At 38.0% G+C, this 26,686-nt stretch overlaps 3 protein-coding genes across 4 annotated transcripts; all 3 read right to left on the bottom strand.

Moving 5' to 3' along the window:
* Positions 1–650: 650 nt before the first annotated feature.
* On the bottom strand, positions 651–5,696 carry LOC137495284 (uncharacterized). Its single transcript, XM_087237552.1, has 8 exons — positions 5,499–5,696; positions 2,924–3,658; positions 2,356–2,751; positions 2,061–2,158; positions 1,897–1,947; positions 1,175–1,556; positions 913–1,089; positions 651–780 (listed from the first exon to the last, which is right to left on the bottom strand). The coding sequence occupies exons 1-8, from the start codon at positions 5,656–5,658 to the stop codon at positions 662–664; spliced, it is 2,118 nt and encodes a 705-aa protein (XP_087093678.1). The 5' UTR covers positions 5,659–5,696; the 3' UTR covers positions 651–661.
* A 3,427-nt stretch (positions 5,697–9,123) lies between these two features.
* LOC141386173 (uncharacterized) lies at positions 9,124–16,226 on the bottom strand. 2 transcript variants are annotated; one of them, XR_015476882.1, is made up of 10 exons: positions 16,029–16,226; positions 13,455–14,189; positions 12,887–13,282; positions 12,592–12,689; positions 12,428–12,478; positions 11,549–11,930; positions 11,287–11,463; positions 11,025–11,154; positions 10,595–10,859; positions 9,124–10,526 (listed from the first exon to the last, which is right to left on the bottom strand). XR_015476882.1 is itself a non-coding variant. In XM_087237551.1 (9 exons), exons 1-8 carry the CDS (start codon positions 16,186–16,188, stop codon positions 11,036–11,038), a joined length of 2,118 nt encoding a protein of 705 aa, XP_087093677.1. In that variant the 5' UTR covers positions 16,189–16,226; the 3' UTR covers positions 9,124–10,859; positions 11,025–11,035. The 2 variants fall into 2 exon arrangements, 1 of the variants encoding a protein (XP_087093677.1); XM_087237551.1 differs by having other exon boundaries at positions 9,124–10,859.
* Positions 16,227–21,381: 5,155 nt separating this feature from the next.
* Positions 21,382–26,651, bottom strand: LOC137495813 (uncharacterized). Its single transcript, XM_087237550.1, has 8 exons — positions 26,401–26,651; positions 23,819–24,553; positions 23,246–23,647; positions 22,951–23,048; positions 22,785–22,835; positions 21,906–22,287; positions 21,644–21,820; positions 21,382–21,511 (listed from the first exon to the last, which is right to left on the bottom strand). The coding sequence occupies exons 1-8, from the start codon at positions 26,558–26,560 to the stop codon at positions 21,393–21,395; spliced, it is 2,124 nt and encodes a 707-aa protein (XP_087093676.1). The 5' UTR covers positions 26,561–26,651; the 3' UTR covers positions 21,382–21,392.
* Positions 26,652–26,686: the final 35 nt, after the last annotated feature.

The raw sequence follows: 26,686 nt of genomic DNA, 5'->3' as shown, positions 1-26,686 counted from the left end.
TAATCTGAGGTAAACATCAGCAGTGCGACACACATACAGTGCAGGACTGAGCTCTCATGGTTTGATGAAGTTTTCGGTTCCTTTTCTGGATCATTTCTGCATCCTTGCAGTACATGGAGGATCAGAGAGTTCTAGGATTACATCTCAAATATTTTCAATTGTTTTCTCAAGAAAGGTGTCAGGGGTTGGAACTACAGCTGCCATTTTGACTGTATGCGTTCGCACTGTATGCGTGTCAGACTTGGTATAACCCAGATGCCTGCGCGACTTCCTCTGATTTTAACAAAGCGTGGGCACATCCAGGTATATGTTAGCAGTGTGACACACATACAGTGCAGGACAGAGCTCTCATAAACACACGCCCTGAACTGACACTGAAGAAAAGTAAGGTCTTAGGGGTTTGGAATGACATGAGGGAATAATTAATAACTGAATTTCTGGTGCTCTTAATGGTGCTTTCCTCTTCCTGGCTACTGTATTTTGTTCTAAAATGAAGAAAAAGAAGCAGAAATAACACAGAGTTATTAAAGCAGTTATATGAAGATCTGTCAAACAAGACCAAAAAGAACAAAAGAAAGAAAATAACAGGAATAGCAAGACCCAAATAGAGAATATAGAGATGTAGTTTTGTGCTCGGTGTGTTCCTCTACCTCCTCTTGTGTCACTGCTGCACAGCATTTGGGCTCGTTGCATTGAACCACTGGTGCTCTTCAACCTGATGTAACAGTATTCGCCTAACTGGATTGCGGATCAAACACTTGGAAATCAGGTCCTGGCATGCTGAAAAGAGCCACAGAGAGAGTGAAATATGTCTGCATTCACAAGATTCATGTTTACATCTTACTACATCATATTACTTTACATAATAGATTCTGTCACTGAGGCTCAGATTGTTCAGAGAAGTCTGCTTACCTGAAGATAAGGTGAGGTCTAGGTGAAGGTCTCCAACCATTATCGATTGTTTGTCGTAAAAGGGCAACCGTCCATGCAATATTTTATACATCAGGATGCCTATCGCCCAGATATTTGCCATGCTAGGGAAGAATTTGGGATGCCTTAAAATCTCAGGTGGCGTGTAACATCTAGCTCCTGTAAGAGAGACATTTTCAGAATACAGTAAATTCATCAGGCAATACTGTGATCAAAGACACTGGAACACAAAATGCCAACTTACCTTGATAGTTCCAGCTGTAGAAAGGCATACGTGTAACTGGCCAAGCACAACCGAAGTCGATCAATTTGAGCTCTAATCGGGGTGTCGTCACCAGGATGTTCCGCGCGTGTATATCACCATGGAAAACTCCACGCTCAACGCAGAACCTGACAGCTTGGACCAACTGACGCATTAACCGGCGTGCTTTGTTTTCATTCATGTCCAATGTATCTGTAATGTAACGATCCAATGTCTGGCATGACTCTGGGTACTCCAGAATGAGAGTGCAGTCGCTCTCATTCTCAATCCAGTCATGTAATCTGATGATGTTTGGACATTGCGGAGCTTTCATCAACCTAAGCATGATTGCCACTTCTGCCAGCATAGGTCTGGAATGACCATCCTAGAAAACAAAAACAGATTTCAAAGATATTACCAAAGCAGAATGGCACAAAGTAACAAAAACCTTTTTAAATTATGGAGAAAAATATAAAAATACAATAGAATAAAAATATCCAAATGAAACAAACTGATTTAAGCCTCTTCACTGTCTTCTTCAAGCTACAAAAACATTTGGTCAAGAGCAATGAGTGATTCTTTCCCTTTCTTTTTTGATTTAATTTAAGGGTCACGAACCGCCCATGTCTGAGCACGGTGTTTTCACACCTCTAGTTTGAAAAAAAAATTTTTTACAGAGGCAAAATTTTCCAAATAATTAATTTTGAGTTGGTTTGTCAACTTACAATGTTGAGATAACGGTCATGTCTACGCTTGATGATGTACTTCAGGGCAACCTGCAAAAAAAACAGTACATTTTTCAGAATAAACGGCAAATTAAAGCCTACAATTTAATTATATTTAATAATCTGGAGAAAATGTTGCTTGAATTTTAGAAATAGTTCTCTACCTTTTCTTTTTCACTTGATACGTGAGACGCCACATACACCTGGCCAAAAGCTCCTTCTCCGATCATGTCTTTTACTTCAAAATCAGCCACCACAGATCCTGAAAAACACACAGAAAAAGAGCACGGAGATTTACTTGGATTGTCTGATGTGAAACAAATCAAGTAAATGACTCCTGTACTTTGAATCTGGGTCTGATGCAATGAGCAGTAACTTTCATAAGAGTTGCAGGAGTAAAATAATTACTAATTTATATTAATTATGAATGACAGAAAATAAAAGGTAATGATGACTTACCAAGAGTGAGCCCATAACCCTCGTTCGGTTCCTCAGGAACCTGGCCTGGCAGACACACTGACTCAGGGTCAGCTGGTTCTGCATATCCAGGAGTAACTTTAACAGGCACTGCCTCAGGATCTGCTTCATCCTCCGGCTCTGGCTCAGGGTTGGGCTCTGGCTTTGGCTCTAGCTGGGGCTGGGGCTGGGGCTGGGGCTTGGGCTCGGGCTCGGACTTGGGCTTTTGCTCTGGCTCTGGCTCAAGCTTAGCCTCAGTCTCAAGCTCGGGCTCAGGTAATAGCATGAGATGCTGGACTTTATCTGTGCCACAGAACAGTAAAGGGAACTTTGCAGCCTTCCATGCTCTCTTAAAGAAAGCAGAGACTCTTTTCCCTTTCCTTTCTTTCTTGGGTTTTTCTAAAATGAAGAAAACAAACAGAAACATCTCCATGAACAGAGCTGCAGCTACTAATAAATACACAACCAATAGTACAACAAATGACACTGTCTGATGTTTAAGCTAAAAACAACAAAGCATAAAAAATAACAGACAGCAGAAATGAAATGAACCAAATTCAGGATGACTCACCATCAGTCCCATCAATTTTAGAGGGGTCTTGAACAGACGGAGGCGACTCAGGACAAGCCGAATCTGCATCCGTCATTGTGTTAACATTGGAGAGGCCATGGACACTGATCAGCCGAGGATCTTTACAGATCTGGCCTGGCAGACAGACCAGCTCAGTATCAACATGACCTGTGAGGGCTGTTGAGGACTCAGGACGGGCCGGGTCTGCTTTCAGCACATCTGCTGCTTGCTTGATCCTGGAGGGGCCCGGAACACTCAACGGCTGAGAATCTTCACAGATCTGGACTGGCGGACGCATCTGCTCAGAGTCAACATGATCTGCGATGGTCGTTGGCTTGATCCTGGATGTTCCTGGAACAGCTAACGACTCGAGACGATCGCAGACCTGGACTGGCGGACGCATCAGCTCAGGGTCAACATGACCTGTGAGGGCCGTTGAGGACTCAGGACGGGCCGCATCTGCAATGATCCTGGAGGGGCCCGGAATACTCAACAGCTGAGGATCTTCACAGACCTGGCCTGGCAGCCACACCGGCTCAGGGTCTGCATGTGCTACGACGATCCTGGAGGGACCTGGAACAGGCAGGTGCTCAAAATCGTCGATATCTGACCGTGGTTCAAAGGGAACCACCACTCTGCTCCGGTCAGAGGAAAGGAAAGGGCGCTTTACAGCCTTCCATGCTCTCTTCAAGAAAGCAGAGGCTTTATTCCCTTTCCTTCTTTTCTCTGGGTTTTCTAAAGTAAAAGAAATAAACAGGGAAATATTAGAAAACTCTTAAACCACAAGTTTAAAATAGACAAACTGCTGTAAATTAGAAATATAAAAGACACATCACACAAACAACAATAATAAATGTACAATTATAATAGAAAATGTTTGAAAACTGAAATTATTTAGTGAAATTGAAAATTATTTCAATGACAAATACAAGCTGATAAAGGTCAGTAAGTCATAAATCCATATTAGACATAAGTAGAGCCAGACGGAATCAGCAGATATTTTCTGTTATTTCTGCACAAAATTTATTTGAAAAAATCTGCGGATTTATGCGGAATGATTTTGGGAGTATCGTAACTAAAACCTTAATATATGAACTAAAAAGTAAAACACTTTTAACTTGTATTTAATGTTTACAATGCAAAGCATTTCTTACAAACAAAGCAAGTCTCTCATATAATAAATCTACTAAAAGACAGGAAATATTACTTTACAAGCTGTATTGTAAATAAATCATTTAAATATTTTCATATTAGTCAATGATATTACGGAAATTAATTTAAAAACAATAAATATACATTTACACACATTTACACAAGTAAATAAACAGAATCAATAATGTGGAGCAGATTCCGAGTGGGCCTAGACATAAAGACTATTATAACTTAACTATTATAATGATTCATCATTTCTGAGTCAATATTCTTTGAGTTTTACCAGTTATTTAACTATTTAACAATTACCATCACAATGTTTAATCAAATGTACAGTTAAAGTCAGAAGTATTAGACCCTCTGTTTTAAATATTTCCCAAATTATGATATTTGTTTTATTTAGGCTAGAATAAAAGTTTTAGAACAAAATTATTAGCCTCTTTAAGCTATTTATATTTTTTGATAGACAACAGAACAAACCATCATTACACACTAACCTGCCTATTTACCCTAATTAACCTAGTTAAGCCTTTAAATGTCACTTTAAGCTGTATAGAGGCGTCTTGAAAAAAAATATCTAGTCAAATATTATTTACTGTCATCATGGCAAAGATAAAATAAATCAGTTATTAGAAATGAGTTATTAAAACTATTATGTTTTGAAAAAAAATATCTCTGATAAACAGAAATTGGTGGAAAAAATAAAGGGGGCTATTAATTCAGGGGGGAGAGTCCACTTCTTCACCACAAAAAACAAAAAAAAAAACTAATGAAAATAAATCAACATTTTTTAATCTTTCCATTAGCAATCATCAAACTCAAAGTGAACAATTTCTCTTGCTCTGGTTCTCCAGTTCAGAAATCTGTGAGTAAATTATAACAAAATATTTAACAATCAGTCTTAAAAATCCAAATGTACATCTTGCTCATGAAACTCAGGTTGAGAAACAGAGTTATGAACATTTTTTAATTCCTTCTGCACAAAATAAAGACTTAAATATAATATTCTCACTCAGTTTGCTGAAATAGGTCAAATATTTATACATACAATCAAAAACGAAACCTAAGAAAATTAATGTGTAGGTTTATGTGTAGACACATGAAAGATTCTAATATTAAAATGTTTTTTTTTTTTTTATCAGAAACGTTAACAAAGCACAAGTTCTGCTGAATGAGGCCGTGAAAATGAAAAACTTTCAAAGCCAGAATGTCAATACTATATAATAAAGCAGGGCTTAATCACGAAGTCAGAAAATACACAATATCATAACTAACGTTACATGAAGCAATTACAATCACGATAGGTTGCATATTTGCCTCTCAAGTTGGTAAGCTTACATGGCGATATATAATTATTATTTTAACGTTACTTTTTATTGCATTTTAAGTGGGAATACACAGTCTTTGTAAACTCTCATCTCACCTGTTGGGCTTCTCATCACGACAGGAGGTGTACGAGAAGCCATCGTGTCACTCTGATGATTATTGTTGACAAAGTCAGTCGTGATCGTTTTAACTCGATTAAAAAACACAGTTGACTTATTTTTTTCCATTTGAGACGCAAAACAAGTCGCTAAAGTCATTAAATCACTGTTCACTGTACTCGTTCGTTTGTCACTCTGAGGCAATTCTAAACTATTTGCAGTCCGGTGACGTCACGGCATTCGACGTTCTAATTATTTGTCATTGCTTGTAAGGAGCACAGCACATGTTAATATGCTAATATATATCAGCCTATAACTGGTCAAAAGAGTTTTTAATTGTTTTTTAAGGAAATTTATTCTGTTTATCAAGGCAGCATTTATTAAATGTAAAAAAAATTCAATTGTTAAATATTTATTAAAATTTTAAATAACTGCTTTCTTATGTTTGCAGTTTTAAACAAATTATCAGTCCAGTCATTATTGCTTTAATTAATATTACCATTGATAATAATCATCATAATATTAATAATAATAATTAATATTAGAAGAATCATTGACTCTGAAGACTGGAGTAATCAGCACATACCTGGACGGCACATTTTAGCTCTTAAACGGCTATTTAAAATACTTTGAATGTTTTATATTTAGTTACAGAAATACATTGTCACCCTGCATCTGTTTTGCAGCATATGAAATGTCCCAAACACTATTTTTAACTGTCCAAAATGGCCAAAACAAATGTAGTTTTTACTCTCTGATAGTCAAAACATTAAAAAAATAAATAAATATATATATATATATATATATATATATATATATATATATATATATATATATATATATATATATATATATATGTAGCCTATCTGTTATCAATGCATTAAAAACAGTCAGGAAAGAATGTTTTAGGTAAATTTAGACCCCAAGTCCACATAAATGGACATCATTTTTCTCTAAAAGTACATGATATGATCAAAAGATGATACTTAGATTTTTATTCTATTTAGATTCCAATACGCCCAAATAGCAAAGAGAAATAAAAAATGCACGTAAAAAAACATCTTGGGCCTTGAGAGGTTAAATTCACTGAAATAAATTATTAAATAATAAACTTCTTTTGAACAGTTATTTTATAGTCCAACAACATTTGACAATTTTACAATTTGTACTGTATTTTTGGTTAAATAAATGCAGCCTTGGTGAGCAGAAGAAGCTGATTTTAAAACATTTTAAAATCCTACTGACCCCAAACTTTTGACCGTTCAAAATCATTAGCTACTCTTTTTCATATATTTCCAGAGAATAGAATTTTTCACAGTATTTATATTAACATTCTTCTGGAGAAAGTCTTGTTTCGGTTAAAGTTTTATTTCGACTAGAGTAAAAGCAGTTGCGGTGAATATTATTAACCTCCTTAAGCAGAACTAGCAACTGTCATATTTGTAAACTAGTGCGTTTTAAAATGCGTTTCACTTATTGTTTTTGCTTTATCCATCAAGATAACAGTCATATTACAATTTAATCAATCATGGCCTTTGGTTTTCATGTAGACTGAGAATCCAAATGAAAGTCTTCAAAAGGCAGGCCCGGATTAAGAATTCAGAGACCCCTGCACAATGTCTTGGGGGCCCCCAACCTGGCCGTACCCCTATAGTTGAATTAAAAATTAAATTAATAAAATAATTTTAATGCATATGATTTGAGACTTCCATAATACACACACTTATTAATGATACTTGTCTTCCTCATGATGGATAGTAGGCAAAATCTGATAGGTAGATAACATCGTTTTCAGATGTCTCTGTTTTCCCCCATCCACACTGAGATGGAGCAGCAGCGTTTTAGGATGAAAATGGCCTCTCCAGCATTTCAAAAACACTCCGTTTTCGGCGCTCGAAAACTTCGATGTAATGTGGACAGATGGCAAAACTTATGCGTTTTCAAACCAAAACTAAAACTGTGAGCCACTGTGCAACCCCGAAGTGAAGTGGTATAAACTCATTAAGTCTCTCTTTTTATTTCCTGACATTAAAATAGAACCCAAATACCTGCAATTCTGAGGCCCACCACAAGATGACGTAGGAGTGTGGTTTTAAAAAATAAATGAAATCATCATCTGCTTTTCTGGGCCCAAGGTAAGCGTCCAGGAGGCATCCAAAACAGATGCCTGAGCCACCTCAGCTGACTTCTCTCGATGTGGAGTAGCAGCGACTCTACTCCGAGCTCCTCCTGGGTGGCAGAGCTCCTTAATTCATCTATAAGGCTGCACCCTGCCACCCTGCAAAGGAAATTCATTTCGGCCACTTGTATCAGAGATCTTGTCCTTTCAATCATGAGTCATGACCCAAAGCTCAAGACCATAGGTGAGAGTAGAAATTTAGATTGACTGGTAAATCAAAAGCTTTGCCTTTCAGCTCAGCTCCTTTTTCACGACAACAGACTGGTACATTGACTGCATTACTGCTGCACCAATCTGCCTGTCAAACTCACGTTGTATCCTTCCCTCACTCATCAACAAAACCCCAAGATACTTGAACTCCACTTGGGTAAGGATGTTCTTCCAACTGGAGCCAAGCCTGGGGTTGGGACACATATGCAAGCGCCTCATGGTCGGGGTTTATCCCACGGAACCTGTCCAGGCTCAGCCTGAAGGAGCAACATAGGAACACATTCCTGCAAGAAGGGTCCAGTGCATTGTGGAACAGATGGTGTTGAAGGTTAGGACCACAACAACCCGATCGTCAGGCACAGAACCATAAATAAATAACATTTTTAAAAAGTTGTTGTAGCTAAATCATGATTACCACATATTTTTCATGGATTTGTCCCACTAAACACACTTTTACTTGTATTTTATTGTTATTTATTGTAATTACTTACAATTACAATTTAGTTTCCCGGTTTATAAAACTGATTACAAAAATTGTCAATGCAAAAAAAAAAAAAAAAAAAAAAAAAAAAAAACACGTTTAGTGCACTTTTTTAAGACGGAAAAGTAAATACTTCATTTTACTACATTTGAGAGTAACTTTGTATCAGAAAAGCTGAAAATCTGAAACAACATTAATTTACAGACTTATATTAATAAGATGCATTTAAACACAATAATATTCACCTACTATTCAAGAAAATATTCACCAGTTCATAAGGAGACAATATCTGCTATAATTATTTGCATGTATAAATATAATTTGTTGCAAGTCCACTAGTATTACGATATTAACATTATTCTTACAGTAATCATAGTCAGGCCAGTCGACATTTCTGTGCGGAGTTTACATGTTCTCCAAGTGCTTGCGAGGGGTTCCCCGGTTTCCTCCCACCGTCCAAAGACATGCGTGCTAAGTAAATTGACTAAACCAAATTGGCACCGTAGTCAAGTTCCTAGCCAACTCAATTCATCTATAGCCACAAATAAGCGGGGGAGTCGTCAAGATCTACCTGAACTTAATCTCCCCTCTCGTCCTACAAAAGGGAGGAAGCCCAGGGCTCGAGGATCTTATGAGTTCAGGGCTCTCTCCCGGGACAGCATGCCAAACAAGCTTATAATCAATCATCAGCTAAATGTGTGAACTCTTGAAGAAGTCATTTAAAAACTCACAGAAATGATGATTAGGGCTTCAGTTTGATTCACAAGATTTTATTTGAATCATTAGCCAACAATATATAAAAGCAATTCATTACAAAACAATTCAAAGAACTTTGTATAAAGCAATTTGACAGAACACCAGATTCATTTATGAGGTAGAAAGACAGTTGTGCAGATCTTTGATGACACTTTAGAGGAGAGGACTACGACAGCACCGGATTTCCTAATGGAGTTTTATCATTAATTCAATTCATCTTCATTTCCATAGAGCTTTTACAATGTGGATTGTGTCAAAGCAGCTTAACATACAAGTAAATTAAAACAGTCAGTCCAGTTGTCATAGTTGAAGTTCAGTTCAGTTCAGTTCAGTATGATTTAAATTTCACTGCTGAAAGTCCAAACACTGAAGAGCAAATCCATCAACGTGCAGCTCCACAAGTCCCAAACCAAGCAAGCCAGTGGCGACAGTGGCGAGGAACAAAACTTCACAAATTGTTGTGAAGGAAAAAAACCTCGAGAGAAACCAGGCTCAGTTGGGCACGACCATTTCTCCTTTGGCCAAACGTCTTGTGCAGAGCTGCCGTCTAGGCACCATTAATTACCATTATTGTCATTAATTACTCACCTCATGTCAGTTCATGTTCATGTTTAGTTCATACTAAGAACACAAATTAAATAATTTTAGATCAAATCGAAAGCTCTCTGACCCTTCATATTTTATCTTTATTTCTAATATTTCTAATGTAGATTGTGTCAAAGCAGCTTAACACAGAAGTTCTAGTAAATTGAAACTGTGTCAGTCCAGTTTTCAGAGTTGAAGTTCAGTTCAGTTCAGATCAGTGTGGTTTAATTTTCACTGCTGAAAGTCCAAACACTGAAGAGCAAATCCATCGATGCGCAGCTCCACAAGTCCCAAACCAAGCAAGCCAGTGGCGACAGTGGCGAGGAACAAATCTTCACCAATTGACTAAAGTGAAGGAAAAAAACCTCGAGAGAAACCAGGCTCAGTTGGGCTCGACCATTTCTCCTCTGGCCAAACTTCTTGTGCAGAGCTGCTAGTCGCCAGGGCTGGAGAACCCTGGACGTCCATCGTGGAGAAGCGGCAGGTGTGCAAGTGTATCAGAAAGACACCAAAATGAAAGCACAGTGCACTGCGTGTCGCACTGCTGACGTGTAACCCAGAGGCCTGCGCGACTTCCTCTGATTTAAACAAAGCGTGGGCTAATCTGAGGTAAATGTCAGCAGTGCAACACACATACAGTGCAAGACTGAGCTCTCATGGTTTGATGAAGTTTTCGGTTCCTTTTCTAGATCATTTAAGCATCCTTGCAGTACATGGAGGATCAGAGAGTTCTAGGATTACATCTCAAATATTTTCAATTGTTTTCTCAAGAAAGGTGTCAGGGGTTGGAACTACAGCTGCCATTTTGAAGGGGAACTGCTTTTATGCAGAAAGAAAGACACAAAAGTAATAAAACAAAATTAAAGACTTCAGAAGTTCTGTACTGCACTGTATGCGTGTCAGACTTGGTATAACCCAGATGCCTGCGCGACTTCCTCTGATTTTAACAAAGCGTGGGCACATCCAGGTATATGTTAGCAGTGTGACACACATACAGTGCAGGACAGAGCTCTCATAAACACACACCCTGAACTGACACTGAAGAAAAGTAAGGTCTTAGGGGTTTGGAATGACATGAGGGAATAATTAATAACTGAATTTCTGGTGCTCTTAATGGTGCTTTCCTCTTCCTGGCTACTGTATTTTGTTCTAAAATGAAGAAAAAGAAGCAGAAATAACACAGAGTTATTAAAGCAGTTATATGAAGATCTGTCAAACAAGACCAAAAAGAACAAAAGAAAGAAAATAACAGGAATAGCAAGACCCAAATAGAGAATATAGAGATGTAGTTTTGTGCTTGGTGTGTTCCTCTACCTCCTCTTGTGTCACTGCTGCACAGCATTTGGGCTCGTTGCATTGAACCACTGGTGCTCTTCAACTTGATGTAACTGTATTCGCCTAACTGGATTGCGGATCAAACACTTGGAAATCAGGTCCTGGCATGCTGAAAAGAGCCACAGAGAGAGTGAAATATGTCTGCATTCACAAGATTCATGTTTACATCTTACTACATCATATTACTTTACATATTAGATTCTGTCACTGAGGCTCAGATTGTTCAGAGAAGTCTGCTTACCTGAAGATAAGGTGGGGTTTAGGTGAAGGTCTCCAACCATTATCGATTGTCTGTCGTAAAAGGGCAACCGTCCATGCATTATTTCATACAGCAGGATGCCTATCGCCCAGATATTTGCCATGCTAGGGAAGAATTTGGGATGCCTTAAAATCTCAGGTGGCGTGTAACATCTAGCTCCTGTAAGAGAGACATTTTCAGAATACAGTAAATTCATCAGGCAATACTGTGATCAAAGACACTGGAACACAAAATGCCAACTCACCTTGATATTTCCAGCTGTAGAAAGGCATACGTGTAACTGGCCAAGCACAACCGAAGTCGATCAATTTGAGCTCTAATCGGGGTGTCGTCACCAGGATGTTCCGCGCGTGTATATCACCATGGAAAACTCCACGCTCAACGCAGAACCTGACAGCTTGGACCAACTGACGCATTAACCGGCGTGCTTTGTTTTCATTCATGTCCAATGTATCTGTGATGTAGCGATCCAATGTCTGGCATGACTCTGGGTACTCCAGAATGAGAGTGCAGTCGCTCTCATTCTCAATCCAGTCATGTAATCTGATGATGTTTGGACATTGCGGAGCTTTCATCAACCTAAGCATGATTGCCACTTCTGCCAGCATAGGTCTGGAATGACCATCCTAGAAAACAAAAACAGATTTCAAAGATATTACCAAAGCAGAATGGCACAAAGTAACAAAAACCTTTTTAAATTATGGAGAAAAATATAAAAATACAATAGAATAAAAATATCCAAATGAAACAAACTGATTTAAGCCACTTCACTGTCTTCTTAAAGCTACAAAAACATCTGGTCAAGAGCAATGAGTGATTCTTTCCCTTTATTTTTTGATTTAATTTAAGGGTCACGAAACCCCCCTGTCTGAGCACGGTGTTTTTACACCTCTAGTTTGAAAAAACTAGGTAAGGTTTAGCATAAAAAAGGGAGTTTCAGTTCCTGCACACGCTGATTTTTAAAGAGGTAAACTTTTCCAAATAATTAATTTTGCTTTTGAGTTCAGTTTAAAGTGGTCCAGACAGGTACGGGACAAGGGAAGGATGAGTAAATGGTCTGGACATTTTCATTGCTGTGTGAATTATGCCTTTAAACAAATGTTCCTTTGGTTTGTCAACTTACAATGTTGAGATAACGGTCCTGTCTACGCTTGATGATGTACTTCAGGGCAACCTGCAAAAAAAACAGTACATTTTTCAGAATAAACGGCAAATTAAAGCCTACAATTTATTTATATTTAATAATCTGGAGAAAATGTTGCTTGAATTTTAGAAATAGTTCTCTACCTTTTCTTTTTCACTTGATACGCGAGACGCCACATACACCTGGCCAAAACCTCCTTTTCCGATCATGTCTTTTACTTCAAAATCAGCCACCACAGATCCTGAAAAACACACAGAAAAAGAGCACGGAGATTTACTTGGATTGTCTGATGTGAAACAAATCAAATAAATGACTCCTGTACTTTGAATCTGGGTCTGATGCAATGAGCAGTAACTTTCATAAGAGTTGCAGGAGTAAAATAATTACTAATTTATATTAATTATGAATGACAGAAAATAAAAGGTAATGATGACTTACCAAGAGTGAGCCCATAACCCTTGTTCGGTTCCTCAGGAACCTGGCCTGGCAGACACACTGACTCAGGGTCAGCTGGTTCTGCATATCCAGGAGTAACTTTAACAGGCACTGCCTCAGGATCTGCTTCATCCTCCGGCTCTGGCTCAGGGTTGGGCTCTGGCTTTGGCTCTAGCTGGGGCTGGGGCTGGGGCTGGGGCTTGGGCTCGGGCTCGGACTTGGGCTTTTGCTCTGGCTCTGGCTCAAGCTTAGCCTCAGTCTCAAGCTCGGGCTCAGGTAGTAGCATGAGATGCTGGACTTTATCTGTGCCACAGAACAGTAAAGGGAACTTTGCAGCCTTCCATGCTCTCTTAAAGAAAGCAGAGACTCTTTTCCCTTTCCTTTCTTTCTTGGGTTTTTCTAAAATGAAGAAAACAAACAGAAACATCTCCATGAACAGAGCTGCAGCTGCTAATAAATACACAACCAATAGTACAACAAATGACACTGTCTGATGTTTAAGCTAAAAACAACAAAGCATAAAAAATAACAGACAGCAGAAATGAAATGAACCAAATTCAGGATGACTCACCATCAGTCCCATCAATTTTAGAGGGGTCTTGAACAGACGGAGGCGACTCAGGACAAGCCGAATCTGCATCCGTCATTGTGTTAACATTGGAGAGGCCATGGACACTGATCAGCCGAGGATCTTTACAGATCTGGCCTGGCAGACAGACCAGCTCAGTATCAACATGACCTGTGAGGGCCGTTGAGGACTCAGGACGGGCCGGGTCTGCTTTCAGCACATCTGCTGCTTGCTTGATCCTGGAGGGGCCAGGAACACTCAACGGCTGAGACTCTTCACAGATCTGGACTGGCGGACGCATCTGCTCAGAGTCAACATGATCTGCGATGGTCGTTGGCTTGATCCTGGATGTTCCTGGAACAGCTAACGACTCGAGACGATCGCAGACCTGGACTGGCGGACGCATCAGCTCAGGGTCAACTTGACCTGTGAGGGCCGTTGAGGACTCAGGACGGGCCGCATCTGTAGTGATCCTGGAGGGGCCCGGAATACTCAACAGCTGAGGATCTTCACAGACCTGGCCTGGCAGCCACACCGGCTCAGGGTCTGCATGTGCTACGACGATCCTGGAGGGACCTGGAACAGGCAGGTGCTCGAAATCGTCGATATCTGACCGTGGTTCAAAGGGAACCACCACTCTGCTCCGGTCAGAGGAAAGGAAAGGGCGCTTTACAGCCTTCCATGCTCTCTTCAAGAAAGCAGAGGCTTTATTCCCTTTCCTTCCTTTCTCTGGGTTTTCTAAAGTAAAAGAAATAAACAGGGAAATATTAGAAAACTCTTAAATCACAAGTTTAAAATAGACAAACTGCTGTAAATTAGAAATATAAAAGACGCATCACACATAAGAAACAACAATAATAAATGTACAATTATAATAGAAAATGTTTGAAAACTGAAATTATTTAGTGAAATTAAAAATTATTTCAATGACAAATACAAGCTGATAAAGGTCAGTAAGTCATAAGTCCATATTAGACATAAGTAGAGCCAGACGGAATCAGCAGATATTTTCTGTTATTTCTGCACAAAATTTTATTAAAAAATCTGCGGATTTATGCGGAATGATTTTGGGAGTATCGTAACTAAAACCTTAATATATGAACTAAAAAGTAAAACATTTTTAACTTGTATTTAATGTTTACAATGCAAAGCATTTCTTACAAACAAAGCAAGTCTCATATAATAAATCTACTAAAAGACAGGAAACATTACTTTACAAGCTGTATTGTAAATAAATCATTTAAATATTTTCATATTAGTCAATGATATCACGGAAATTAATTTAAAAACAATAAATATACATTTACACACATTTACACAAGTAAATAAACAGAATCAATAATGTGGCGCAGATTTCGTGTGGGCCTAGACATAAAGACTATTATAACTTAACTATTATAATGATTCATCATTTCTGAGTCAATATTCTTTGAGTTTTACCAGTTATTTAACTATTTAACAATCACCATCACAATGTTTAATCAAATGTACAGTTAAAGTCAGAAGTATTAGACCCTCTGTTTTAAATATTTCCCAAATTATGATATTTGTTTTATTTAGGCTAGAATAAAAGTTTTAGAACAAAATTATTAGCCTCTTTAAGCTATATATATTTTTTTGATAGACAACAGAACAAACCATCATTACACACTAACCTGCCTATTTACCCTAATTAACCTAGTTAAGCCTTTAAATGTCACTTTAAGCTGTATAGAGGCGTCTTGAAAAAAAATATCTAGTCAAATATTATTTACTGTCATCATGGCAAAGATAAAATAAATCAGTTATTAGAAATGAGTTATTAAAACTATTATGTTTTGAAAAAAAATATCTCTGATAAACAGAAATTGGTGGAAAAAATAAAGGGGGCTATTAATTCAGGGGGGAGAGTCCACTTCTTCACCACAAAAAACAACAAAAAAAACTAATGAAAATAAATCAACATTTTTTAATCTTTCCATTAGCAATCATCAAACTCAAAGTGAACAATTTCTCTTGCTCTGGTTCTCCAGTTCAGAAATCTGTGAGCAAATTATAACAAAATATTTAACAATCAGTCTTAAAAATCCAAATGTACATCTTGCTCATGAAACTCAGGTAGAGAAACAGAGTTATGAACATTTTTTAATTCCTTCTGCACAAAATAAAGACTTAAATATAATATTCTCACTCAGTTTGCTGAAATAGGTCAAATATTTATACATACAATCAAAAACGAAACCTAAGAAAATTAATGTGTAGGTTTATGTGTAGACACATGAAAGATTCTAATATTAAAATGTTTTTTTTTTATCAGAAACGTTAACAAAGCACAAGTTCTGCTGAATGAGGCCGTGAAAATGAAAAACTTTCAAAGCCAGAATGTCAATACTATATAATAAAGCAGGGCTTAATCACGAAGTCAGAAAATACACAATATCATAACTAACGTTACATGAAGCAATTACAATCACGATAGGTTGCATATTTGCCTCTCAAGTTGGTAAGCTTACATGGCGATATATAATTATTATTTTAACGTTACTTTTTATTGCATTTTAAGTGGGAATACACAGTGTTTGTAAACTCTCATCTCACCTGTTGGGCTTCTCATCACGACAGGAGGTGTACGAGAAGCCATCGTGTCACTCTGATGATTATTGTTGACAAAGTCAGTCGTGATCGTTTTAACTCGATTAAAAAACACAGTTGACTTATTTTTTTCCATTTGAGACGCAAAACAAGTCGCTAAAGTCATTAAATCACTGTTCACTGTACTCGTTCGTTTGTCACTCTGAGGCAATTCTAAACTATTTGCAGTCCGGTGACGTCACGGCATTCGACGTTCTAATTATTTGTCATTGCTTGTAGGGAGCACAGCACATGTTAATATGCTAATATATATCAGCCTATAACTGGTCAAAAGAGTTTTTAACTGTTTTTTAAGGAAATTTATTCTGTTTATCAAGGCAGCATTTATTAAATGTAAAAAAAAATCAATTGTTAAATATTTATTAAAATTTTAAATAACTGCTTTCTTATGTTTGTAGTTTTAAACAAATTATCAGTCCAGTCATTATTGCGTTAATTAATATTACCATTGATAATAATCATCATAATATTAATAATAATAATTAATATTAGAAGAATCATTGACTCTGAAGACTGGAGTAATCAGCACATACCTGGACGGCACATTTTAGCTCTTAAACGGCTATTTAAAATACTTTGAATGTTTTATATTTAGTTACAGAAATACATTGTCACCCTGCATCTGTTTTGCAGCATATGAAATGTCCCAAACACTATTTTTAACTGTCCAAAATGGCCAAAACAAATGTAGTTTTTAATCTCTGATAGTCAAAACATTAATATATATATATATATATATATATATATATATATATATATGTAGCCTATCTGTTATCAATGCATTAAAAACAGTCAGGAAAGAATGTTTTATGTAAATTTAGACCCCAAGTCCACATAAATGGACATAATTTTTCTCTAAAAGTACATGATATGATCAAAAGATGATACTTAGATTTTTATTCTATTTAGATTCCAATACGCCCAAATAGCAAAGAGAAATAAAAAATGCACGTAAAAAAACATCTTGGGCCTTGAGAGGTTAAATTCACAGAAATAAATTATTAAATAATAAACTTCTTTTGAACAGTTATTTTATAGTCCAACAACATTTGACAATTTTACAATTTGTACTGTATTTTTGATTAAATAAATGCAGCCTTGGTGAGCAGGAGAAGCTGATTTTAAAACATTTTAAAATCCTACTGACCCCAAACTTTTGACCGTTCGAAATCATTAGCTACTCTTTTTCATATATTTCCAGAGCATTACTTTTTCACAGTATTTATATTAACATTCTTCTGGAGAAAGTCTTGTTTCGGTTAAAGTTTTATTTCGACTAGAGTAAAAGCAGTTAAGGTGAATATTATTAGCCTCCTTAAGCAGAACTAGCAACTGTCATATTTGTAAACCTAGTGCGCTTTATCCATCAAGATAACAGTCATATTACAATTTAATCAATCATGGCCTTTGGTTTTCATGTAGACTGAGAATCCAAATGAAAGTCTTCAAAAGGTAGGCCCGGATTAAGAATTCAGAGACCCCTGCACAATGTCTTGGGGGCCCCCAACCTGGCCGTACCCCTATAGTTGAATTAAAAATTAAATTAATAAAATGATTTTAATGCATATGATTTGAGACTTCCATAATACACACACTTATTAATGATACTTGTCTTCCTCATGATGGATAGTAGGCAAAATCTGATAGGTAGATAACATCGTTTTCAGATGTCTCCGTTTTCCCCCATCCACACCGAGATGGAGCAGCAGCGTTTTAGGATGAAAATGGCCTCTCCAGCATTTCAAAAACACTCCGTTTTCGGCGCTCGAAAACTTCGATGTAATGTGGACAGATGGCAAAACTTATGCGTTTTCAAACCAAAACTAAAACTGTGAGCCACTGTGCGACCCCGAAGTGAAGTGGTATAAACTCATTAAGTCTCTCTTTTTATTTCCTGACATTAAAATAGAACCCAAATACCTGCAATTCTGAGGCCCACCACAAGATGACGTAGGAGTGTGGTTTTAAAAAATAAATGAAATCATCATCTGCTTTTCTGGGCCCTAGGTATGCATCCAGGAGGCATCCAAAACAGATGCCTGAGCCACCTCAGCTGACTTCTCTCGATGTGGAGTAGCAGCGACTCTACTCCGAGCTCCTCCTGGGTGGCAGAGCTCCTTAATTCATCTATAAGGCTGCACCCTGCCACCCTGCAAAGGAAATTCATTTCGGCCACTTGTATCAGAGATTTTGTCCTTTCAATCATGAGTCATGACCCAAAGCTCAAGACCATAGGTGAGAGTAGAAATTTAGATTGACTGGTAAATCAAAAGCTTTGCCTTTCAGCTCAGCTCCTTTTTCACGACAACAGACTGGTACATTGACTGCATTACTGCTGCACCAATCTGCCGGTCAAACTCACGTTGTATCCTTCCCTCACTCATCAACAAAACCCCAAGATACTTGAACTCCACTTGGGTAAGGATGTTCTTCCAACTGGAGCCAAGCCTGGGGTTGGGACACATATGCAAGCGCCTCATGGTCGGGGTTTATCCCACGGAACCTGTCCGGGCTCAGCCTGAAGGAGCAACATAGGAACACATTCCTGCAAGAAGGGTCCAGTGCATTGTGGAACAGATGGTGTTGAAGGTTAGGACCACAACAACCCGATCGTCGGGCACAGAAACATAAATAAATAACATTTTTAAAAAGTTGTTGTAGCTAAATCATGATTACCACAAATTTTTCATGGATTTGTCCCACTAAACACACTTTTACTTGTATTTTATTGTTATTTATTGTAATTACTTACAATTACAATTTAGTTTCCCGGTTTATAAAACTGATTACAAAAATTGTCAATGCACCAAAAAAAAAAACACGTTTAGTGCACTTTTTTAAGACGGAAAAGTAAATACTTCATTTTACTACATTTGAGAGTAACTTTGTATCAGAAAAGCTGAAAATGTGAAACAACATTAATTTACAGACTTATATTAATAAGATGCATTTAAACACAACAATATTCACCTACTATTCAAGAAAATATTCACCAGTTCATAAGGAGACAATATCTGCTATAATTATTTGCATGTATAAATATAATTTGTTGCAAGTCCACTAGTATTACGATATTAACATTATTCTTACTGTAATCATAGTCAGGCCAGTCGACATTTCTGTGCGGAGTTTACATGTTCTCCAAGTGCTTGCGAGGGGTTCCCCGGTTTCCTCCCACCGTCCAAAGACATGCGTGCTAAGTAAATTGACTAAACCAAATTGGCACCGTAGTCAAGTTCCTAGCCAACTCAATTCATCATTAAACACAAATAAGCGGGAGAGTTCTCAAGATCTACCTGAACTTAATCTCCCCTCTCGTCCTACAAAAGGGAGGAAGCCCAGGGCTTGAGGATCTAATGAGTTCAGGGCTCTCTCCCGGGACAGCATGCCAAACAAGCTTATAATCAATCATCAGCTAAATGTGTGAACTCTTGAAGAAGTCATTTAAAAAACTCACAGAAATGATGATTAGGGCTTCAGTTTGATTCACAAGATTTTATTTGAATCATTAGCCAACAATATATTAAAGCAATTCATTACAAAACAATTCAAAGAACTTTGTATAAAGCAATCTGACAGAACACCAGATTCATTTATGAGGTAGAAAGACAGTTGTGCAGATCTTTGATGACACTTTAGAGGAGAGGACTACGACAGCACCGGATTTCCTAATGGAGTTTTATCATTAATTCAATTCATCTTCATTTCCATAGAGCTTTTACAATGAGGATTATGTCAAAGCAGCTTAACATACAAGTAAATTAAAACAGTCAGTCCAGTTGTCATAGTTGAAGTTCAGTTCAGTTCAGTGTGATTTAAATTTCACTGCTGAAAGTCCAAACACTGAAGAGCAAATCCATCAACGTGCAGCTCCACAAGTCCCAAACCAAGCAAGCCAGTGGCGACAGTGGCGAGGAACAAAACTTCACAAATTGTTGTGAAGGAAAAAAACCTCGAGAGAAACCAGGCTCAGTTGGGCACGACCATTTCTCCTTTGGCCAAACGTCTTGTGCAGAGCTGCCGTCTAGGCACCATTAATTACCATTATTGTCATTAATTACTCACCTCATGTTCATGTTTAGTTCATACTAAGAACACAAATTAAATCATTTTAGATCAAACCGAAAGCTCTCTGACCCTCCATATTTTATCTTTATTTCTAATATTTCTAATGTAGATTGTGTCAAAGCAGCTTAACACAGAAGTTCTAGTAAATTGAAACTGTGTCAGTCCAGTTTTCAGAGTTGAAGTTCAGTTCAGTTCAGATCAGTGTGGTTTAATTTTCACTGCTGAAAGTCCAAACACTGAAGAGCAAATCCATCGATGCGCAGCTCCACAAGTCCCAAACCAAGCAAGCCAGTGGCGACAGTGGCGGGGAACAAATCTTCACCAATTGACTAAAGTGAAGGAAAAAAAACGAGAGAAACCAGGCTCGTTGGGCACGACCATTTCTCCTCTGGCCAAACTTCTTGTGCAGAGCTGCTAGTCGCCAGGGCTGGAGAACCCTCGACGTCCATCGTGGAGAAGTGGCAGGTGTGCAAGTGTATCAGAAAGACACCAAAATGAAAGCACAGTGCACTGCGTGTCGCACTGCTGACGTGTAACCCAGAGGCCTGCGCGACTTCCTCTGATTTAAACAAAGCGTGGGCTAATCTGAGGTAAATGTCAGCAGTGCAACACACATACAGTGCAAGACTGAGCTCTCATGGTTTGATGAAGTTTTCGGTTCCTTTTCTGGAGCATTTCTGCATCCTTGCAGTACATGGAGGATCAGAGAGTTCTAGGATTACATCTCAAATATTTTCAATTGTTTTCTCAAGAAAGGTGTCAGGGGTTGGAACTACAGCTGCCATTTTGACTGTATGCGTTCGCACTGTATGCGTGTCAGACTTGGTATAACCCAGATGCCTGCGCGACTTCCTCTGATTTTAACAAAGCGTGGGCACATCCAGGTATATGTTAGCAGTGTGACACACATACAGTGCAGGACAGAGCTCTCATAAACACACACCCTGAACTGACACTGAAGAAAAGTAAGGTCTTAGGGGTTTGGAATGACATGAGGGAATAATTAATAACTGAATTTCTGGTGCTCTTAATGGTGCTTTCCTCTTCCTGGCTACTGTATTTTGTTCTAAAATGAAGAAAAAGAAGCAGAAATAACACAGAGTTATTAAAGCAGTTATATGAAGATCTGTCAAACAAGACCAAAAAGAACGAAAGAAAGAAAATAACAGGAATAGCAAGACCCAAATAGAGAATATAGAGATGTAGTTTTGTGCTCGGTGTGTTCCTCTACCTCCTCTTGTGTCACTGCTGCACAGCATTTGGGCTCGTTGCATTGAACCACTGGTGCTCTTCAACCTGATGTAACAGTATTCGCCTAACTGGATTGCGGATCAAACACTTGGAAATCAGGTCCTGGCATGCTGAAAAGAGCCACAGAGAGAGTGAAATATGTCTGCATTCACAAGATTCATGTTTACATCTTACTACATCATATTACTTTACATATTAGATTCTGTTACTGAGGCTCAGATTGTTCAGAGAAGTCTGCTTACCTGAAGATAAGGTGGGGTTTAGGTGAAGGTCTCCAACCATTATCGATTGTCTGTCGTAAAAGGGCAACCGTCCATGCATTATTTCATACAGCACGATGCCTATCGCCCAGATATTTGCCATGCTAGGGAAGAATTTGGGATGCCTTAAAATCTCAGGTGGCGTGTAACATCTAGCTCCTGTAAGAGAGACATTTTCAGAATACAGTAAATTCATCAGGCAATACTGTGATCAAAGACACTGGAACACAAAATGCCAACTCACCTTGATATTTCCAGCTGTAGAAAGGCATACGTGTAACTGGCCAAGCACAACCGAAGTCGATCAATTTGAGCTCTAATCGGGGTGTCGTCACCAGGATGTTCCGCGCGTGTATATCACCATGGAAAACTCCACGCTCAACGCAGAACCTGACAGCTTGGACCAACTGACGCATTAACCGGCGTGCTTTGTTTTCATTCATGTCCAATGTATCTGTGATGTAGCGATCCAAGGTCTGGCATGACTCTGGGTACTCCAGAATGAGAGTGCAGTCGCTCTCATTCTCAATCCAGTCATGTAATCTGATGATGTTTGGACATTGCGGAGCTTTCATCAACCTAAGCATGATTGCCACTTCTGCCAGCATAGGTCTGGAATGACCATCCTAGAAAATAAAAACAGATTTCAAAGATATTACCAAAGCAGAATGGCACAAAGTAACAAAAACCTTTTTAAATTATGGAGAAAAATATAAAAATACAATAGAATAAAAATATCCAAATGAAACAAACTGATTTAAGCCTCTTCACTGTCTTCTTAAAGCTACAAAAACATTTGGTCAAGAGCAATGAGTGATTCTTTCCCTTTCTTTTTTGATTTAATTTAAGGGTCACGAAACCCCCCTGTCTGAGCACGGTGTTTTTACACCTCTAGTTTGAAAAAACTAGGTAAGGTTTAGCATAAAAAAGGGAGTTTCAGTTCCTGCACACGCTGATTTTTACAGAGGTAAAATTTTCCAAATAATTAATTTTGCTTTTGAGTTCAGTTTAAAGTGGTCCAGACAGGTACGGGACAAGGGAAGGATGAGTAAATGGTCTGGACATTTTCATTGCTGTGTGAATTATGCCTTTAAACAAATGTTCCTTTGGTTTGTCAACTTACAATGTTGAGATAACGGTCCTGTCTACGCTTGATGATGTACTTCAGGGCAACCTGCAAAAAAAAAACAGTACATTTTTCAGAATAAACGGCAAATTAAAGCCTACAATTTAATTTTATTTAATAATCTGGAGAAAATGTTGCTTGAATTTTAGAAATAGTTCTCTACCTTTTCTTTTTCACTTGATACGCGAGACGCCACATACACCTGGCCAAAAGCTCCTTTTCCGATCATGTCTTTTACTTCAAAATCAGCCACCACAGATCCTGAAAAACACACAGAAAAAGAGCACGGAGATTTACTTGGATTGTCTGATGTGAAACAAATCAAATAAATGACTCCTGTACTTTGAATCTGGGTCTGATGCAATGAGCAGTAACTTTCATAAGAGTTGCAGGAGTAAAATAATTACTAATTTATATTAATTATGAATGACAGAAAATAAAAGGTAATGATGACTTACCAAGAGTGAGCCCATAACCCTCGTTCGGTTCCTCAGGAACCTGGCCTGGCAGACACACTGACTCAGGGTCAGCTGGTTCTGCATATCCAGGCGTAACTTTAACAGGCACTGCCTCAGGATCTGCTTCATCCTCCGGCTCTGGCTCAGGGTCGGGCTCTGGCTTTGGCTCTGGCTCTAGATGGGGCTGGGGCTGGGGCTGGAGCTCGGGCTCGGGCTCGGACTTGGGCTTTTGTTCTGGCTCTGGCTCAAGCTTAGCCTCAGCCTCAAGCTCGGGCTCAGGTAGTAGCATGAGATGCTGGACTTTATCTGTGCCACAGAACAGTAAAGGGAACTTTGCAGCCTTCCATGCTCTCTTAAAGAAAGCAGAGACTCTTTTCCCTTTCCTTTCTTTCTTGGGTTTTTCTAAAATGAAGAAAACAAACAGAAACATCTCCATGAACAGAGCTGCAGCTACTAATAAATACACAACCAATAGTACAACAAATGACACTGTCTGATGTTTAAGCTAAAAACAACAAAGCATAAAAATAACAGACAGCAGAAATGAAATGAACCAAATTCAGGATGACTCACCATCAGTCCCATCAATTTTAGAGGGGTCTTGAACAGACGGAGGCGACTCAGGACAAGCCGAATCTGCATCCGTCATTGTGTTAACATTGGAGAGGCCATGGACACTGATCAGCCGAGGATCTTTACAGATCTGGCCTGGCAGACAGACCAGCTCAGTATCAACATGACCTGTGAGGGCCGTTGAGGACTCAGGACGGGCCGGGTCTGCTTTCAGCACATCTGCTGCTTGCTTGATCCTGGAGGGGCCCGGAACACTCAACGGCTGAGAATCTTCACAGATCTGGACTGGCGGACGCATCTGCTCAGAGTCAACATGATCTGCGATGGTCGTTGGCTTGATCCTGGATGTTCCCGGAACAGCTAACGACTCGAGACGATCGCAGACCTGGACTGGCGGACGCATCAGCTCAGGGTCAACATGACCTGTGAGGGCCGTTGAGGACTCAGGACGGGCCGCATCTGCAATGATCCTGGAGGGGCCCGGAATACTCAACAGCTGAGGATCTTCACAGACCTGGCCTGGCAGCCACACCGGCTCAGGGTCTGCATGTGCTACGACGATCCTGGAGGGACCTGGAACAGGCAGGTGCTCGAAATCGTCGATATCTGACGGTGGTTCAAAGGGAACCACCACTCTGCTCCGGTCAGAGGAAAGGAAAGGGCGCTTTACAGCCTTCCATGCTCTCTTCAAGAAAGCAGAGGCTTTATTCCCTTTCCTTCCTTTCTCTGGGTTTTCTAAAGTAAAAGAAATAAACAGGGAAATATTAGAAAACTCTTAAACCACAAGTTTAAAATAGACAAACTGCTGTAAATTAGAAATATAAAAGACGCATCACACATAAGAAACAACAATAATAAATGTACAATTATAATAGAAAATGTTTGAAAACTGAAATTATTTAGTGAAATTGAAAATTATTTCAATGACAAATACAAGCTGATAAAGGTCAGTAAGTCATAAATCCATATTAGACATAAGTAGAGCCAGACGGAATCAGCAGATATTTTCTGTTATTTCTGCACAAAATTTTATTTAAAAATCTGCGGATTTATGCGGAATGATTTTGGGAGTATCGTAACTAAAACCTTAATATATGAACTAAAAAGTAAAACATTTTTAACTTGTATTTAATGTTTACAATGCAAAGCATTTCTTACAAACAAAGCAAGTTTCTCATATAATAAATCTACTAAAAGACAGGAAATATTACTTTACAAGCTGGATTGTAAATAAATCATTTAAATATTTTTATATTAGTCAATGATATTACGGAAATTAGTTTAAAAACAATAAATATACATTTACACACATTTACACAAGTAAATAAACAGAATCAATAATGTGGCGCAGATTCCGTGTGGGCCTAGACATAAAGACTATTATAACTTAACTATTATAATGATTCATCATTTCTGAGTCAATATTCTTTGAGTTTTACCAGTTATTTAACTATTTAACAATCACCATCACAATGTTTAATCAAATGTACAGTTAAAGTCAGAATTATTAGACCCTCTTTTTTTTAATATTTCCCAAATTATGATATTTGTTTTATTTAGGCTTGAATAAAAGTTTTAGAACAAAATTATTAGCGTCTTTAAGCTATATATATTTTTTTGATAGACAACAGAACAAACCATCATTACACACTAACCTGCCTATTTAACCTAATTAACCTAGTTAAGCCTTTAAATGTCACTTTAAGCTGTATAGAGGCGTCTTGAAAAAAAATATCTAGTCAAATATTATTTACTGTCATCATGGCAAAGATAAAATAAATCAGTTATTAGAAATGAGTTATTAAAACTATTATGTTTTGAAAAAAATATATATCTGATAAACAGAAATTGGTGGAAAAAATAAAGGGGGCTATTAATTCAGGGGGGAGAGTCCACTTCTTCACCACAAAAAACAAAACAAAAAAAACTAATGAAAATAAATCAACATTTTTTAATCTTTCCATTAGCAATCATCAAACTCAAAGTGAACAATTTCTCTTGCTCTGGTTCTCCAGTTCAGAAATCTGTGAGTAAATTATAACAAAATATTTAACAATCAGTCTTAAAAATCCAAATGTACATCTTGCTCATGAAACTCAGGTTGAGAAGCAGAGTTATGAACATTTTTTAATTCCTTCTGCACAAAATAAAGACTTAAATATAATATTCTCACTCAGTTTGCTGAAATAGGTCAAATATTTATCCATACAATCATAAACGAAACCTAAGAAAATTAATGTGTAGGTTTATGTGTAGACACATGAAAGATTCTAATATTAAAATGTTTTTTTTTTTTATCAGAAACGTTAACAAAGCACAAGTTCTGCTGAATGAGGCCGTGAAAATGAAAAACTTTCAAAGCCAGAATGTCAATACCATATAATAAAGCAGGGCTCAATCACGAAGTCAGAAAATACACAATATCATAACTAACGTTACATGAAGCAATTACAATCACGATAGGTTGCATATTTGCCTCTCAAGTTGGTAAGCTTACATGGCGATATATAATTATTATTTTAACGTTACTTTTTATTGCATTTTAAGTGGGAATACACAGTGTTTGTAAACTCTCATCTCACCTGTTGGGCTTCTCATCACGGCAGGAGGTGTACGAGAAGCCATCGTGTCACTCTGATGATTATTGTTGACAAAGTCAGTCGTGATCGTTTTAACTCGATTAAAAAACACAGTTGACTTATTTTTTTCCATTTGAGACGCAAAACAAGTCGCTAAAGTCATTAAATCACTGTTCACTGTACTCTTTCGTTTGTCACTCTGAGGCAATTCTAAACTATTTGCAGTCCGGTGACGTCACGGCATTCGACGTTCTAATTATTTGTCATTGCTTGTAGGGAGCACAGCACA

The sequence above is a fragment of the Danio rerio genome, chromosome 1 (genome assembly GCF_052040795.2).
Source record: "Danio rerio strain M-AB ecotype USA chromosome 1, GRCz13ab, whole genome shotgun sequence".
Taxonomy (NCBI): domain Eukaryota; kingdom Metazoa; phylum Chordata; class Actinopteri; order Cypriniformes; family Danionidae; genus Danio; species Danio rerio.
The sequence above is the reverse complement of the archived record's forward strand: the minus strand, read 5'-3'. Positions and strand labels throughout refer to the sequence as shown.

Excerpts from the sequence above, each read along its gene's own strand:
- LOC141386173 (XM_087237551.1), bottom strand. The coding sequence starts at position 16,188 with ATGACTTTAGCGACTTGTTTTGCGTCTCAAATGGAAAAAAATAAGTCA. Across the intron at positions 12,479-12,591 it reads TATCAAGTGAAAAAGAAAAG|GTTGCCCTGAAGTACATCAT; the intron begins GTAGAGAACTAT and ends TTTTTTTTGCAG. Across the intron at positions 11,931-12,427 it reads AGGACCGTTATCTCAACATT|GATGGTCATTCCAGACCTAT; the intron begins GTAAGTTGACAA and ends TTTGTTTTCTAG.
- LOC137495284 (XM_087237552.1), bottom strand. The coding sequence starts at position 5,658 with ATGACTTTAGCGACTTGTTTTGCGTCTCAAATGGAAAAAAATAAGTCA. Across the intron at positions 3,659-5,498 it reads CGTGATGAGAAGCCCAACAG|AAAACCCAGAGAAAAGAAGG; the intron begins GTGAGATGAGAG and ends CTTTTACTTTAG. Across the intron at positions 1,090-1,174 it reads CTACAGCTGGAACTATCAAG|GAGCTAGATGTTACACGCCA; the intron begins GTAAGTTGGCAT and ends TCTCTCTTACAG.
- LOC137495813 (XM_087237550.1), bottom strand. The coding sequence starts at position 26,560 with ATGACTTTAGCGACTTGTTTTGCGTCTCAAATGGAAAAAAATAAGTCA. Across the intron at positions 24,554-26,400 it reads CGTGATGAGAAGCCCAACAG|AAAACCCAGAGAAAGGAAGG; the intron begins GTGAGATGAGAG and ends CTTTTACTTTAG. Across the intron at positions 22,836-22,950 it reads TATCAAGTGAAAAAGAAAAG|GTTGCCCTGAAGTACATCAT; the intron begins GTAGAGAACTAT and ends TTTTTTTTGCAG.